This window comes from Pyxicephalus adspersus, chromosome 1, assembly GCF_032062135.1.
Source record: "Pyxicephalus adspersus chromosome 1, UCB_Pads_2.0, whole genome shotgun sequence".
NCBI lineage: Eukaryota > Metazoa > Chordata > Amphibia > Anura > Pyxicephalidae > Pyxicephalus > Pyxicephalus adspersus.
The window spans coordinates 67,426,215-67,439,646 of NC_092858.1; the positions used below are offsets into that span (position 1 = coordinate 67,426,215).

The 13,432-nt window shown below is 33.9% G+C and overlaps 1 protein-coding gene across 1 annotated transcript in view; it reads right to left on the reverse strand.

Annotated features, from left to right (window-relative positions):
• Positions 1–1,353: 1,353 nt before the first annotated feature.
• GABRG3 (gamma-aminobutyric acid type A receptor subunit gamma3) overlaps positions 1,354–13,432 on the reverse strand; it is a 253,015-nt gene continuing 240,936 nt past the window's right edge. The window contains exons 7-9 of the mRNA XM_072412880.1: positions 9,152–9,304; positions 6,794–6,990; positions 1,354–2,128 (exon numbers count right to left, since the gene is read on the reverse strand). Coding sequence (XP_072268981.1) covers positions 1,850–2,128; positions 6,794–6,990; positions 9,152–9,304 — 629 coding nt within the window. The 3' untranslated portion in view covers positions 1,354–1,849. The remainder of the gene's footprint in view (positions 2,129–6,793; positions 6,991–9,151; positions 9,305–13,432) is intronic.

Consider the following 13,432-nt stretch of genomic DNA (forward strand, 5'->3'; position numbering starts at 1 on the left):
TTGGCAAACACCCTTGGCAAACACCCATGAATTTTAGTGAAATACAGACTGGTATCATTTAGTTAGAAAAATGATGAACATGCAGGCTCCAAGCTATCCTAATACCACCTTAAATTTCTTTCACTGTTGGTTTGGCAACTCATGAACAAAGGGTTTAAACAAAATTGCTTGGTTTGACCCACAGAACCCCAAGCCAAAGGCACATTGTGATCTTCTGCAACATTGTCTTTGGTGAAGTTGAAAAAGGTTTGTAACAGCCTGATGTAACTTATCACAAGTCAGTGTTTTTGCCTACCTACTGCCTGAATAACTTGATAAAATCTGGGATTGGGATACCTGACCATATGTCTAGTTGGTATATTTTTTTAAAATGTACAGAAAAATAAAAAATTGTGGCAGATCAAAGTTGTCATCTAAAAATGTTTTACATATTGGTTGACTTAGTTTCAGTTACTTACCAAATACTTTGGAATCTAGAAGGAATGGTCAGACAAAATTAATTTGTATTTCATGAATATAGATTTAGGTACATGCAGACATGGGATGATAGTTTCCTATCAGCGTATTTATTTTTTAGATGAATTAAAGATTCCTATTCATAAAGGTTATATAAGACCATCTCAGTACTCCTGGTAGATCGATCCAGGAACGTGAATAATATTGAATATTTTCAGCACATTGCTATTGCTTTCCCTAAAAGAAGACACCAGTTAAGGTTTGTGGCTTCACCAGCATCCCTTCCCCAAACTTACACCAACATAAACATTTGATCATGAATAGTTTAAGCATCTCTTTTTCTCTTGCTGGCACATTCACCTGAATGTCAAATCACCTTCTAATTGGTTGCCTTTAAAAGAGATCCAGATAGCAGTTGTCTTAAGATTTTTTTTAATTTGTTCTTTTTTTTTATTTCTCATCCTTTTGCTCCCCTAGCTAGTTTATCAGAAGCAATATGGGCTAGGTATGAGAGGTTTTAGAGGTACAGTATATGTAAAAATGTCAACAGCACTGGTAAAAAGACTGAAAATGTTTAAACATTAAAAATGAAAAAAAAAAAATATTTAAAGATGTTTTATTTTTTTTATATATGTGTTTAGAACGCAGCTGGTAGGCACCATGGTAAATAGCCATTGTGACAAAAATCACTGTTAATCAGGAGTATTGTAATTGAAGGGTAATTGTAGAAAAAAAAATCACAATATAAAAAGATGTTATTCTTCTTCTTTCTTTGTTTAGGACTAGGTAGTCTTACAAGAGTATGCGCAATATATCTATAAATAGTGTTTTGTTTTTTCAAAATGAGTCTTTGTAAATCTGAAATGAATCTCTGTAAACATGAGAATTTTGTTTCACCTTCTGTAAAGCAAATATAAGTTAGTGTGCTTGTATTTTCAAAAAAAGTACATCCTTTTATGTAACATCTATACCACTTACAAAAAGATAAACATGGCTTTTATTTTAAAATGATCAGGTATGTTATCCTTTAATAAAAAATGTACTTCATTTTATATATAAATGTTTAATATTTTTTTTTAATAAAAGAGTTCAATTATATCTTTCTTTACGTTTTGTGTACGTACAATATAACTTAATGATATTTTTCAGTGTAATTTTTCTATGCCAAATATAGATTTTTAGTATATAAGAATTTATAAGTATTGTCTTGTGGTAAAAATTAGTTAGGCATCGGTAGTAACATTTCATAATTAAACTCTTTAAATAGAGTCCTTTTTTTCTTGCTCAGTCGACCTCAAACATGATTCCTTTGAGGAGAAAAAAAGTCTTTTGTATCCTTCAGCTTTGTTTGTCAGACTGATTCAGATAAAGGCAGTCTTCACAATGCGAGTCTTTATAGGTAAAGATATCCAACCCAGTATACAAGGTTAAATAACAAGAATGATGTTGGAAAAAAGACTCTGGAGTATGAGTCCAATTCTAGAAGGTCTATATGTACCCGACCTCTTCTCCATGAGCCAGATTTACATTCATCGTAGCAACAAAAGAAGCTTTGACAGTCTTTACCATCTAGACACTCATAGACACATGCCTCCTCAAATTCCTGCCAGTACATGGCATTGTTCAAAGTGATGACAGTTGGTGGTGGTCTCATATCCAGAACTGAATAATTCTAAGGAAAGAGATGAAAAAAAGGGGATATTAAGTAGTTGGCTGACACATAGTAGATTTATAGAATTACACCTTGCGAGATTTATATCATTGACTTAGCCATAGAATGTTTGCACAGCTCTGAAACAATATAGCTTTCAAATCTAAACATATTAAAGGTGATATAAATTATTTTCTTTAAAATAACAAAAAAGGGCTTTACAAAGGTAGTACAAAGAGCAGAGATGAATAGCTGCTATGAAATATGATTGCTGCCTTGTTGTGATGGGCTGCTGCAAATTATTTATTGATATTCATTTAGTGAAATAAGCTTGCATGACTATAGTGGTTCAGAATTGAAAACTTTTTTTTGTACTATTTTTAAAAATTATTATTTTTTATAGAATTTAACTCTATTTAGCTTATTCAAAAATGTCAGGACTTTTTGTCACGTAAAATTGATGATAATAATCTTTATTAAATGCATTGAAATACTTTTTTACCGTTAAGGCATAAACATAAAAAGTAGAATATCTATTTATTAAGGACTAGATTAAAAATGTATCTTTGATGACAAATGACTATGGTAGGGACACTAGATTGTAATCCTCTTTAAGGGACAGTGATATGACTATGGACTTTGTAAAGCGCTGCGTAATATGTAGATGCTATATAAATACTGGCTAATAATAATAATTTGTCCTAGATTTTTCAAATATCTGCTAACAGATGCTACCTTTTTTCTTTAGTATATAGTTCTACCACAAAGCCATTTCACAATATGACAAACTGCCAGATCATTTATTAACCAACCCCTTAAAAATACTATTGTTGTCCCACAAAAGGGTGCCTCCTGCTCATACTCTTCACTCTCCTCTCCATAGAACAGATCCCACTGCTTGGCAATATGTGAGCAGCCTCTCTGTACATCACTCATTTGTTTCTACTGTGACCCAAAGCAATCACGGACAATCCTTCTGAGCAACAGCAGGTGATCGTACAATGTACTGACTGACATGAGCAGCTAAATGTTCTCTGTAAAGAGTGCTATAATATGTATGGGGTATAAAAATGCAGAAAATACATCTATTATGTATCATATAACGTTCATATAACGTTCCATCCCATTAGATAGCTGGTGTTACTAATGTTAGCTTTTGAGTGTCTCCTGAAATATTTTAGTATTATAAACAATTAGAATTATCCGCCATAGGTCATATTACCCTTAGTGGTACTCCATCCTAACTTGATCTGTCTTCTCCGGTGGAACTGTATTCACAATATTAAATATGCTTCTCATGTATTGTAAAATGCACAATATTATGTGACTGTGAAATGTATGTCAGCATGTATATCTTACTTGAAGACGGGGCTACCACTAATATTTTTCTTCAACAGTAATATTTTAAACCTCTGCTGGCTCTGAAGTGATCAGAGTTCTGAACAGAAATAAGAGAGCTGAAAAATGGTCAACAGATATTGTTGACTCCTGCTACAATTGACGTCTTAATCTGGTATTATCTTCAATTAGACCACCAGCCTCACAAATTTTATTTGTTCTGGCATTGGGATAAATGCATTCTGCTCCCCAAACTCCCCTCCCCAAAGGCAAGCCCTTACCTGTTCCAATAGGAGGGATAGACCAATGGGTTTAGTAAAAGAAATGTAAAACCCTGAAGCATGCTTTCACTGAGCACCTTTCCATATTGTTAATTGTATCTATACCTTTCCATTAGAATTATCTGCAAACATTCTTGGCTAGCATTATTAAGCCTGTTTCTCACAAAACCTTTATAATGGCTACATCGCTTTAACATCTAACAGAAAATAGAATACAAAATAACCACAATCAAATAAATGAATATTATAAAAAATAAGCCTAAAGAGAATAAACAAAAACAAAAAATTTAAATAATTTATTAGGTAAATAATGGGCATTGAGGCATAGCACAAGAGACAAAGAAGTACTATCTTTATTAAATACATGTTGGATAAAAAAAGCTAGAAAATTCAAGGGAGAAGCACCAAATACAAACAGTATATAGACCAAAGCCCCCTAATAGGTTTTAGTTTGTAACAGAAGAACTAGTAATTGCATATGTACACTAAAGAACATCTAAAGAAAGCATCTCCAAAATTCTGGTAAATAATTAATGACAATGAAGTAAACGTGATTTATTTATTAGAACCCCAGGCTTAAAACAATTGGGGAGATACATAACTGTCTACTTAGGAAATAAGTGCTGCACTTTTATAAATATTTTACCACTTACTCAGAGATTTTGTTTAAATTGTTGGGACTTTCTGTAACATACCAATTAATTATGCTCCCTAACAGAGAACAAGCCAACTTAAGGTTCAAACAAAAGTTAGTAAAACATTTGATCTATTTTTATTGTGTGTATATTGTGTTTCATTTTTAAAAAAACAAATATAATATATATTTATTTGTGTTCATTTTTAGGAATTAACAAATAGGAGAACTGCCATTGTTGACTAGTTTTTGAAGATGCTTTGACAAGATTGTTCTAATCCTTACATAGAGAGTAAATGACCCAACAAAAGTATGGAGACCAGGAGACTCCACTTGACTGCATGCATCATTGTTTCGCTTAAAGTAGTGAAGAAGGGACAAACTTTCATATATCAGGTTCTCATTGACAGTGTCCTAGTTTCTGTCCTACCATGTTTTCTCTTTTTTAAGCAATGCTGTTATATGGCAGCCAAACATTCAGTGACAATATCACTTATAAAGGACTTTTTTCATCAAATATATGCATTCACATATCCTACATAGCACGCATACCTGTAAACTACATTGATATGGAAGAGCAGTGCCCATCAGATAAATATATCTATATTTAAGCCCTTGATATCCCAGACTGAAAATATTTCTCATTGAAGGGAAAAAAGTATGTACTGCTTTTACATTCATATAGGTGTGTAAGTATCACAGAACATCCATTGTCAGGAAAGTGCTTTATTTTTATATACTTGTGAAATATATTAAGTATGTTGGGTGTATGTATTATAGAAAACAAAATCATTTTTAAAACTGGTGTTTTTATTTTAAAGATGAAGTTTATTCTGCTAAAATCTGGCATCTGTAGTTAAGGTATTGCAGCACTTATAGATAATGTAAATGGTAAAGTCTCTTTTTAATGTAAATTAGCACATTCATATACAAATGTAATTATTTTACTTCTGCATCATTAATGTTACAGGTTTGATCACTCAGCTTTCACCTCTATTTTTGTAAGCGCTACAAAGACAATATACTGTACCTGTACAAGATTACAGAAACATGTTTTAATTTGTTCAGAATGCATGGAGTATTCAATGCAATTTAAAATATGCTATGTTAATGTCACAGCATTTAATTTCATATGTAAATGTCTCATGTAAAAACCTTCCAGTTAACTTGAACACAGCTAACATTTTTTTTCAGTTGATGGGGGCCAGATGTAGGAATTTAAATTAGCCTGAAAATGAACAGTAATAATACCTATAACAGTAATAGTAAAATTATAGTATATTTAATTTACAGTGAGCAATTAGTTATGATCTGCTTGCATTGTAAAGAGAAGCACACAGACTAGTGGAACTAGGAAAGGCAAAGTTTAAGCAGGTTAAAAGTTAGCTTTAGGACTATCTTTACACCTCTGCATTAAGGTAAAGGAAATGCACATTAGCTCACCATGCACATGTTGGTGCCCAGTGATGCAATTCATTTTGAGTGACACAATAAAACACTAAAGGAATCTACCAATGATGTATGTCATCTCTGCACAGTAGTGTTATGTGTCAGTAAATAGGGCAGATATGTTTACTGTTCTGTTGTGATGCCTTGGCAGCTCATTCAAATGTGTGGGAAGCCTTATGCAACACCCAGTGATGTGTAACATCATGCACATGCTTGTCTAATGTACTATGTCCTAAATACGGCAGATGTGTTTTCTGCTTCATTGTAATGCATTGGCAGTCCATTTAAATAAAAGGTATTGTGCAAAGGCAAGCACTTGGGTTGCTTTAAGTAATGTATGGTAACATTTGTGCATTGTCCCGTTAGGGAGGCGCTCCTTAATGGAAATAGACCTTGTAAATAGAAAAAGGGTGCTTGAAATAAAAAGCATAGATGGTACTGTGTTAAACTCATGGAAACAAGACACAAAGTCACCAGTGCTAAAAAATTACAGAATTCTTGAGTTAAATTACTGTCCCTCTGGGCAACATGTGATGGTCAATATGTTGCCATAAGGAAGGGGCCCTGTGCAGCCCTGAAACAATGACTTTTTTTCAACCCGTTTACAGAGCATTTACAATTAGGCAAGGAAGGCTGGAATTTGGAGTGCTGGTGACATTGTGTTCTTTTTCCATCATGCATGCATTGATACACATGTAAAAAATGGGTTTTATTAATTTTCTCCACAAATGTACTGTTAGTGGTATACAACTGAGCAAAGTCACTAATGTAAAGAAAACACCAAAATATCAGTGATACAAAGATAATTGTCATATTTATGTAAGGAATATTTTAAATCTATATATTTAAATTTGTGTTCCCCATATGTTTTTTTTTAGTAAATTGCCCTTAATAATTCCCTGTACTTAATAATGACAAAGGACCTACAACTCAACATAAAATCCCAACAAAACATGATAAAGCAGGAAAGCAATAATGTCTTACCGATTTTTTCTTCTTTTTACATCTCGGCTTTTTGCAACTTGAATAGTAATTAAGTGCTGCATACTCCATCAATGCCGCAAATACGAATAGGAAACAGACAGTCACAAATAAGTCCATGGCAGTAACATAGGAAACCCGTGGTAAAGATTTTCTTGCTATGGTGCTCAGAGTTGTCATTGTCAGTACTGTAGTGATGCCTGGATGTGAAAATACAAGGAATTTTATTATCATAAATCAAAATGTATATTAAAATTATGTGCAGCAGGTGCTTTTGTAGGAGCATAATAATGGGATAGAGGTTAATAAATATGATATACTGTACAGAGGTATATAGTATCCCGTTATACACTATTAACAAATCATCAACTCAAGCGTCCACATGGGTGCCCAAGTTGCCAGTGAATGTACGCAGTGATGGGATTTTGCGTACAATCCCAGCTGGGATTACACCTGTCAAATGCTTTGTGGTTGTTACATGTGGTGAGGCATTGCGTCCATTCTAAATAGGGTGCACATGGGTATCAATCTTGGTTCTTTCCATTGCATGTCTTCCCTGAAGCTCTGCTAGAATTGATCATTGTCAGTGTTAGCTATGCAGATATTCAGACCCGACTGCTTCCAGGTAGAGAGAGGCCGAATCACATTTGTTTTAGTAGGTGATCAGTCTTGAAACTGCCAAAAAAAACATTATCTTTGCTCTGATATATTTCATAAAAATATATCTGCCAAAGAACTAATAGGCTAATAGACTGTTATGACTGACAGAGCCTTTTATAGCTGATCATTAAAAAAATAAAATTACAAAGGCATAGCTAATAGCTGATTCACAATCACAGTAGTAATAAAGGTAATAAATTCTCCATTTATAAAAGTTATAAAAGTATTCAGGGACCATATTTATTAATAATTTCATAATGTATCCTTTAATACTCAAATTTTATCGAGATGTCACTTCTAAGAAAATGATAGTAATCTAAAATATAGGTATCATTAAACCTAATAAAGTGATTAACCTAGTCAAGGTTCCCAAAGCAAAACATCTTGTTGTACTAATCTAATACAATACTTCACAAGAGCAGTTCCAGCACCTCCTTTTTTCTTGAGTTTAATAGATGATTTGTATTACAAAATTCCATTCAAATTCAATAGAAAACCAATTCAAAATGAGAGCTCTAAAACTGTTTTTCTTATCATTGGAATTTGACCTTTACTTTTACTTTTTATAGTGCAATAAAAAATTGCTTTTGAAAATAATAAACCTAAATGTGGAATCATATAAACAAAAATTATTTCTTTTTTTTTCATATACAGGTTGACAATCGAAAATCCATCCATCAATAATCCGGTTCCTTCAGCTTCCCGGCATGATTTTCGGATCACGTTTTCAATACAGGGCCTGCAGTACGCTGTTTGGCCACTTATGTTTTCATGGTGCCGTATTGTAGAAACAGCTGTTAGGTCTAACTAAATACACGATAAGACGTCCCTGCTGCCTGCTCCCTGGAACTGTGCCAGATGTCTGCGGTGCTGCGATAGGTAGGCTGGCCTGTGTGGAGGTAAGTATAAAAAATAATCCAGAATTTTCGTGAATCCAGCACTCCTTAGGTACCGAGGTTGTCGGAATTTTGAACGTCAACCTATATCTGAATAGTCTTAGCTATTTTATAGATAAAACTTACATTTATATTTCACAAATTTTTTAAACAAGATTTTTAGTAACATTTAAAGATGCCAACATTTTACCTATACATAAAGATCACAAATTAGATGACCTTGACAGCAATTTAAAAACTTTATGTATATCAAAACTTTTTTGTATAGAACAGGGACCACCTGTCTTAAGTGAATACACTGGACAACAAAAGTTGGACAGTCATTTTGGTTCTGGCAGTGAGAACTATGCAGTATTACAGTGCAGTATTACTAAAGGTAATTGCACTGAACAGTAAAATAGTTTACCTAGGCTTGAACATGAACATGATATTTAAAGTCAAACACATCACAGTTCATCAAGTTCATTCACTAGGGGAATAAAACATACTACAAACCAGCATCTACAATCCCAGATAAAACCATATATACACAGTTGATTCAGAGGAAGACAAACAAAACATTCAGAAACTTGAAGTTTTAAGATACTTTAGGGTGGATTTTTTTATATTTATTCTGAGGTTACTTTTACTGGTTAGGGTAGTAATATATGTATATGGATTTCGGTAGACAACCCTATCTAACCTAGGAGACCAGTCTATTAGGAAGCTGTGTTTTTTTAGGAGAGTGCAATCCCTGGACTCATTTGATGGGTCTTTTTTAGCATTTAAAACCCACGTTTTGATAAAATTTTGATAAATGTCTTACCTAACGCTGTTCTTGCTGGTGTGGCATCTTTTTTTATCCAAAACGATACCCAGGACAACACAACTGTTAATATGCAAGGGATATATGTTTGAATAGTGAAGTATCCCATTCTTCTGCTTAAATCAAAGTATACCGTCATGACAATGTATTCACCTGAAAAGGAATATAAGGAACATTTATTTTGAGATGCCTATTGTGGAAAACAAAGTGAACCCAGAGTGGAACATTATTATTCAGTATGCACATAGGAATATTATTATATTATTATTATTATTATTATTAATAATATTATTAGTATGCACAGGAATATTATTGCAGTATAAGATCACATTTTAATCAGAAACCCTATATAGATTCCCCCACACCCTTCTCTGCAGTATGCTCCCAAGAATAGAGAAAATACATTTTCTCGGACAATTATATAGAACATAATAAAAATATGCTAACATTTGAAAATTGCATGCTTCTGTACAATAGCATTGATTTCTAGTGAACATGTCTTTCCCTTTGTAGTACATCAACCCCACAGTGCTAAAAACAACATCAAATAGGATTTGTCATGCATTAAATATATTGATTTATAATAGGAAATTATATTTGGTAAACCATGGCATACAGCAATGATGATGTACATAAAGTAATTGCTCATAAAAACCATAAAAAAATATTTGAACTAATCTCATTAGTTCTCCTTAAATATTATTGCCCTTTTTAAAGTTTTTCTGATAATATGGTTTATGGGGGAATGCCATGAAAATGTGTTAATGATAATAAATATAAGTATTGCAGGACCTGGGAATATTAAGAACCCACTAGTATATGATGTCCACTGCTAATTGACTGCAGACTTATTTGGTACATAATGACAAGTGTTATGAAACTACTGTTGAAAAAGCAACACTAAGCAAAGGTTACACTGTTTATTTAGAACTCTGCACCCCAAGATGACCGAACAAAACATGTGCGATTTCCATCACTGGGCATAATTTATTAAAGTAATCCAAGGCTGGAGACTTTCTATAGTAAAGCTGGGTTACTCCGCAACCGTGCAAATAATTTCTTCTATTTGCTAGCAAATGTTGTGAATCCTGGATCAGATCCATTCCAGGTTTGCTGGATCACCCAGCTTTAATGAAAAAAAGTATTCTTTCCAGCCTTGGAGAGCTTTAATAAATCAGGCCAATTAACTTTAGCTTAGGCTTCACTAGAATAGTGTTGGAGCCCAGGTGAACAGACTTTCTGCTTCATATCTTTACTGGTGTTTAAAGCACCAACCGAGGGACTGATGCAGGTATGACATTGACAGTCCTCTGAACCCTCAGTCAGTCCTACTGCATTGGAAGGAAAGGCCACACATCCTTCCAAGCTATAGTGAAAGTTCCTGCTCTCCTTCTGCTACCTGTACCCACATGCAAGTAAATGCAGGGAAAGGGAAATGCGACTCCTACCGTTGCCTACATTTTACATACTCCACACTTCTGCACACTATGATGAACATTTTGTTGCCCTTAATGCTCTTTTTTAACATGCAGTGTTATAAAATATCTAGGACACACTGCTCCCCTCTGTATGTACACTGTGCTGTATGTTAGATACACCAATATTCTGCAATCTGTCTATTTTTATTTTACAGCTAGAGTTTAAAAATCTATGAAATGTTCAGCTGTAAGGATGATCACTCCCTTCCTGGAAAGTTGTTGCAATAATATGCCAAGTCCACATAAAAGATGTAGTCATATTCACAAGGAGTCTAAAACTCAGCAGCACCTAGCAGGTTTTACTCCAAAAAGTGTTCAAGGAGAAACCGAGTAGAGAGCAATCAGTTAGGCTTTAAAAATGAGAAGACAGAATGAGGTCAGGGCAGCAGGAGTTTATGTGTCACTGAACAGAAAGCATGGTTATTAGCAGTTCAGATATTAGATTAGAGTGGTAACGTTTATTTACATGGAGCTCAAAGACTGAAAAATGACGTTTTTAAAGCCATCAACATTTTTTAATATGTGAAAAAATACATCTCCATCCATATTATTCACAAAGCCCCATTTTAACAGGTACAATGCATATTGAACCTTAAAAACTTATAAAATCTGGTTGCAATGGGTTGCTACACATAATTTCACTTTGCATTGTCATAAAAATAAGCCTAGGATATATATTCTGTAATTTTGGTAATTTTTATTAAATAATACAATAACCCATACAAGACATCTGGGGATCCTTCAGTGACATTTTGGTGAATTTGGCTGCAGTGGTGACTCCTGAACCAGAACAAACTACACACTAACAAAGTTCTTCTCCACTGACTATAATGGTGTTTTGATTTGGAAAATCCTGAACTCTGAAAAATATTTAATGTTTGATTCTGTATAAGATTCTAATAACAGGGTATAGTACGTATACCTAATCCCAAGCTCCTTGTGTAGTCCACTGGAAAATGAGTATACACAGATCCCAGGGCCAGTTTGAGTGCACTGGTACTAAAGTATGTGTATATAACTTTCCTTTCTCTTCTTTCTAAATCACTAGTTATTTTCAAACTACAAAAGCAGGCATGAATCTGGTTGTGAGCTGTGGGAAATGTTTAGTGCCAGGATGATTTTCATATCAGGTTGTCTATTTGTGAATGCAAACTAGAGGGTGTTCCAGCATCAGCAGTAGGTGCATTTCAGGATCTGTAGAATATAAAGCAGTGTGATGGAAACAGTATGGCAATGTCTGGATGAAAAATATAACAATGGAACAACTAGGCTATGCTCCCTGCTATTTTGACTGCAGTATATATTTATATATTGTAATATTTTATAGCGTTTTTGCACAAATAAATACCTCAAAGCTATTGTATTAAAAATTATTTATTATTAATTATTTTAAATGTATTTGGACCTTGCAGTTGGAAAACCACCTTAAGACTGACGGATGCCAGAATGCTTAGTTGGCACTTTGTAGGTTGAGGTGCAGAGTCTAAGTACTTGATAAGCAGGTACCAGGTTGCAGCTCTCAATTATGTTGAAGCTAAGAGTTGGGAGGATCAAGATCCAGAAAATGATAAGCCAAAGCCGAAGTCAAATGCAAAAAAAGTTTGGAAGCAATGCAAAGGGTTAACAGCCAGAAATGATTGAAAGCCAGAGCCAGGGGTAAGAGGCCAAGAATGATTAGAAGCCAAACGGGGATTAAGAGGTAGAAATGAATGAAAGGTAAAGCCAGTGCTCCAGAGCCAGGAATGATCAGAAGGCAATGGCAGGAATTTAGATTCAGAAACTCATTCTGAAACAAGAATGAAGGTTTCGGGAACATGATGACCTATTCCATGGCCAGGTTGTACTTGCCCAAGCCCGTGCAATTCAAAGTGTGAGCCTGACATTTTACTATGTATATTTCTAGTATCTCCAAAATGAAACTAGAAAAAATTAGCCTGTTTTCTGAAGAAATGTGAGAAAGTGATATGAAACACATGAGTATAGTGCTCAAAGTAATTTGATGCATACTACTGGTAATGTACATCACTGTGGATTTTATTTATTGCTATATCTTTTCAGCTTTCAGTAAAAGCCCACCTAAACATATGTCAAAGATATATTTACTAAACAGATTGGGACAGTTGTCCAAATAAGGAAGATTCCTTTTTGTGTGGATGTTTGCTTGGAAATATATGGGGGGTGCCACCTCTTTGCATATTGCTGCAAAGAAGATTGGCATGTTTGAGATATTAGACTGAGAGATAACACTGATGGATAGATTGTAGATTTTCTGAAATGTGTTGCTGACTCCCCCAATCATGAATGCCCTAGTAACATTTGAAATTATTTTTAGGTAACTAGGGAAGACTGTTCTAGAATCCAATCTGTTCTCTATATTTGGTGTCTATTAATCACTTTTGTCCAGTCCAATAAAATAAATGTTTCAATACTATTTATTCCAATAATCTGGCATTCCTAGTTGAATGTAGTGTATTATTTAAAGATCATAACATAACCAGAGGTTTTGTATGTTGGTACTGAATTAGATAACATTTTTGCTTTCCATTGAAAATACTGGAAGGGGATCTGTCATTTCAGTGCTTCTTTGTGGGAATTTAAATTATGCATTTTTCCACAAAGCATATAGCTACAGGGGTGGATACATACTTTTTACTGCTTGTTCATATGTATTTATTTTATTGTTGCAGCCTGGGTGTGGTTTTATTTTATCCTACATCCTTACATTTTCAGCTGTACACAGCTAGAATGAAAGAGAATATAAATTATAATACATATATATATATATATATATATATATATATAT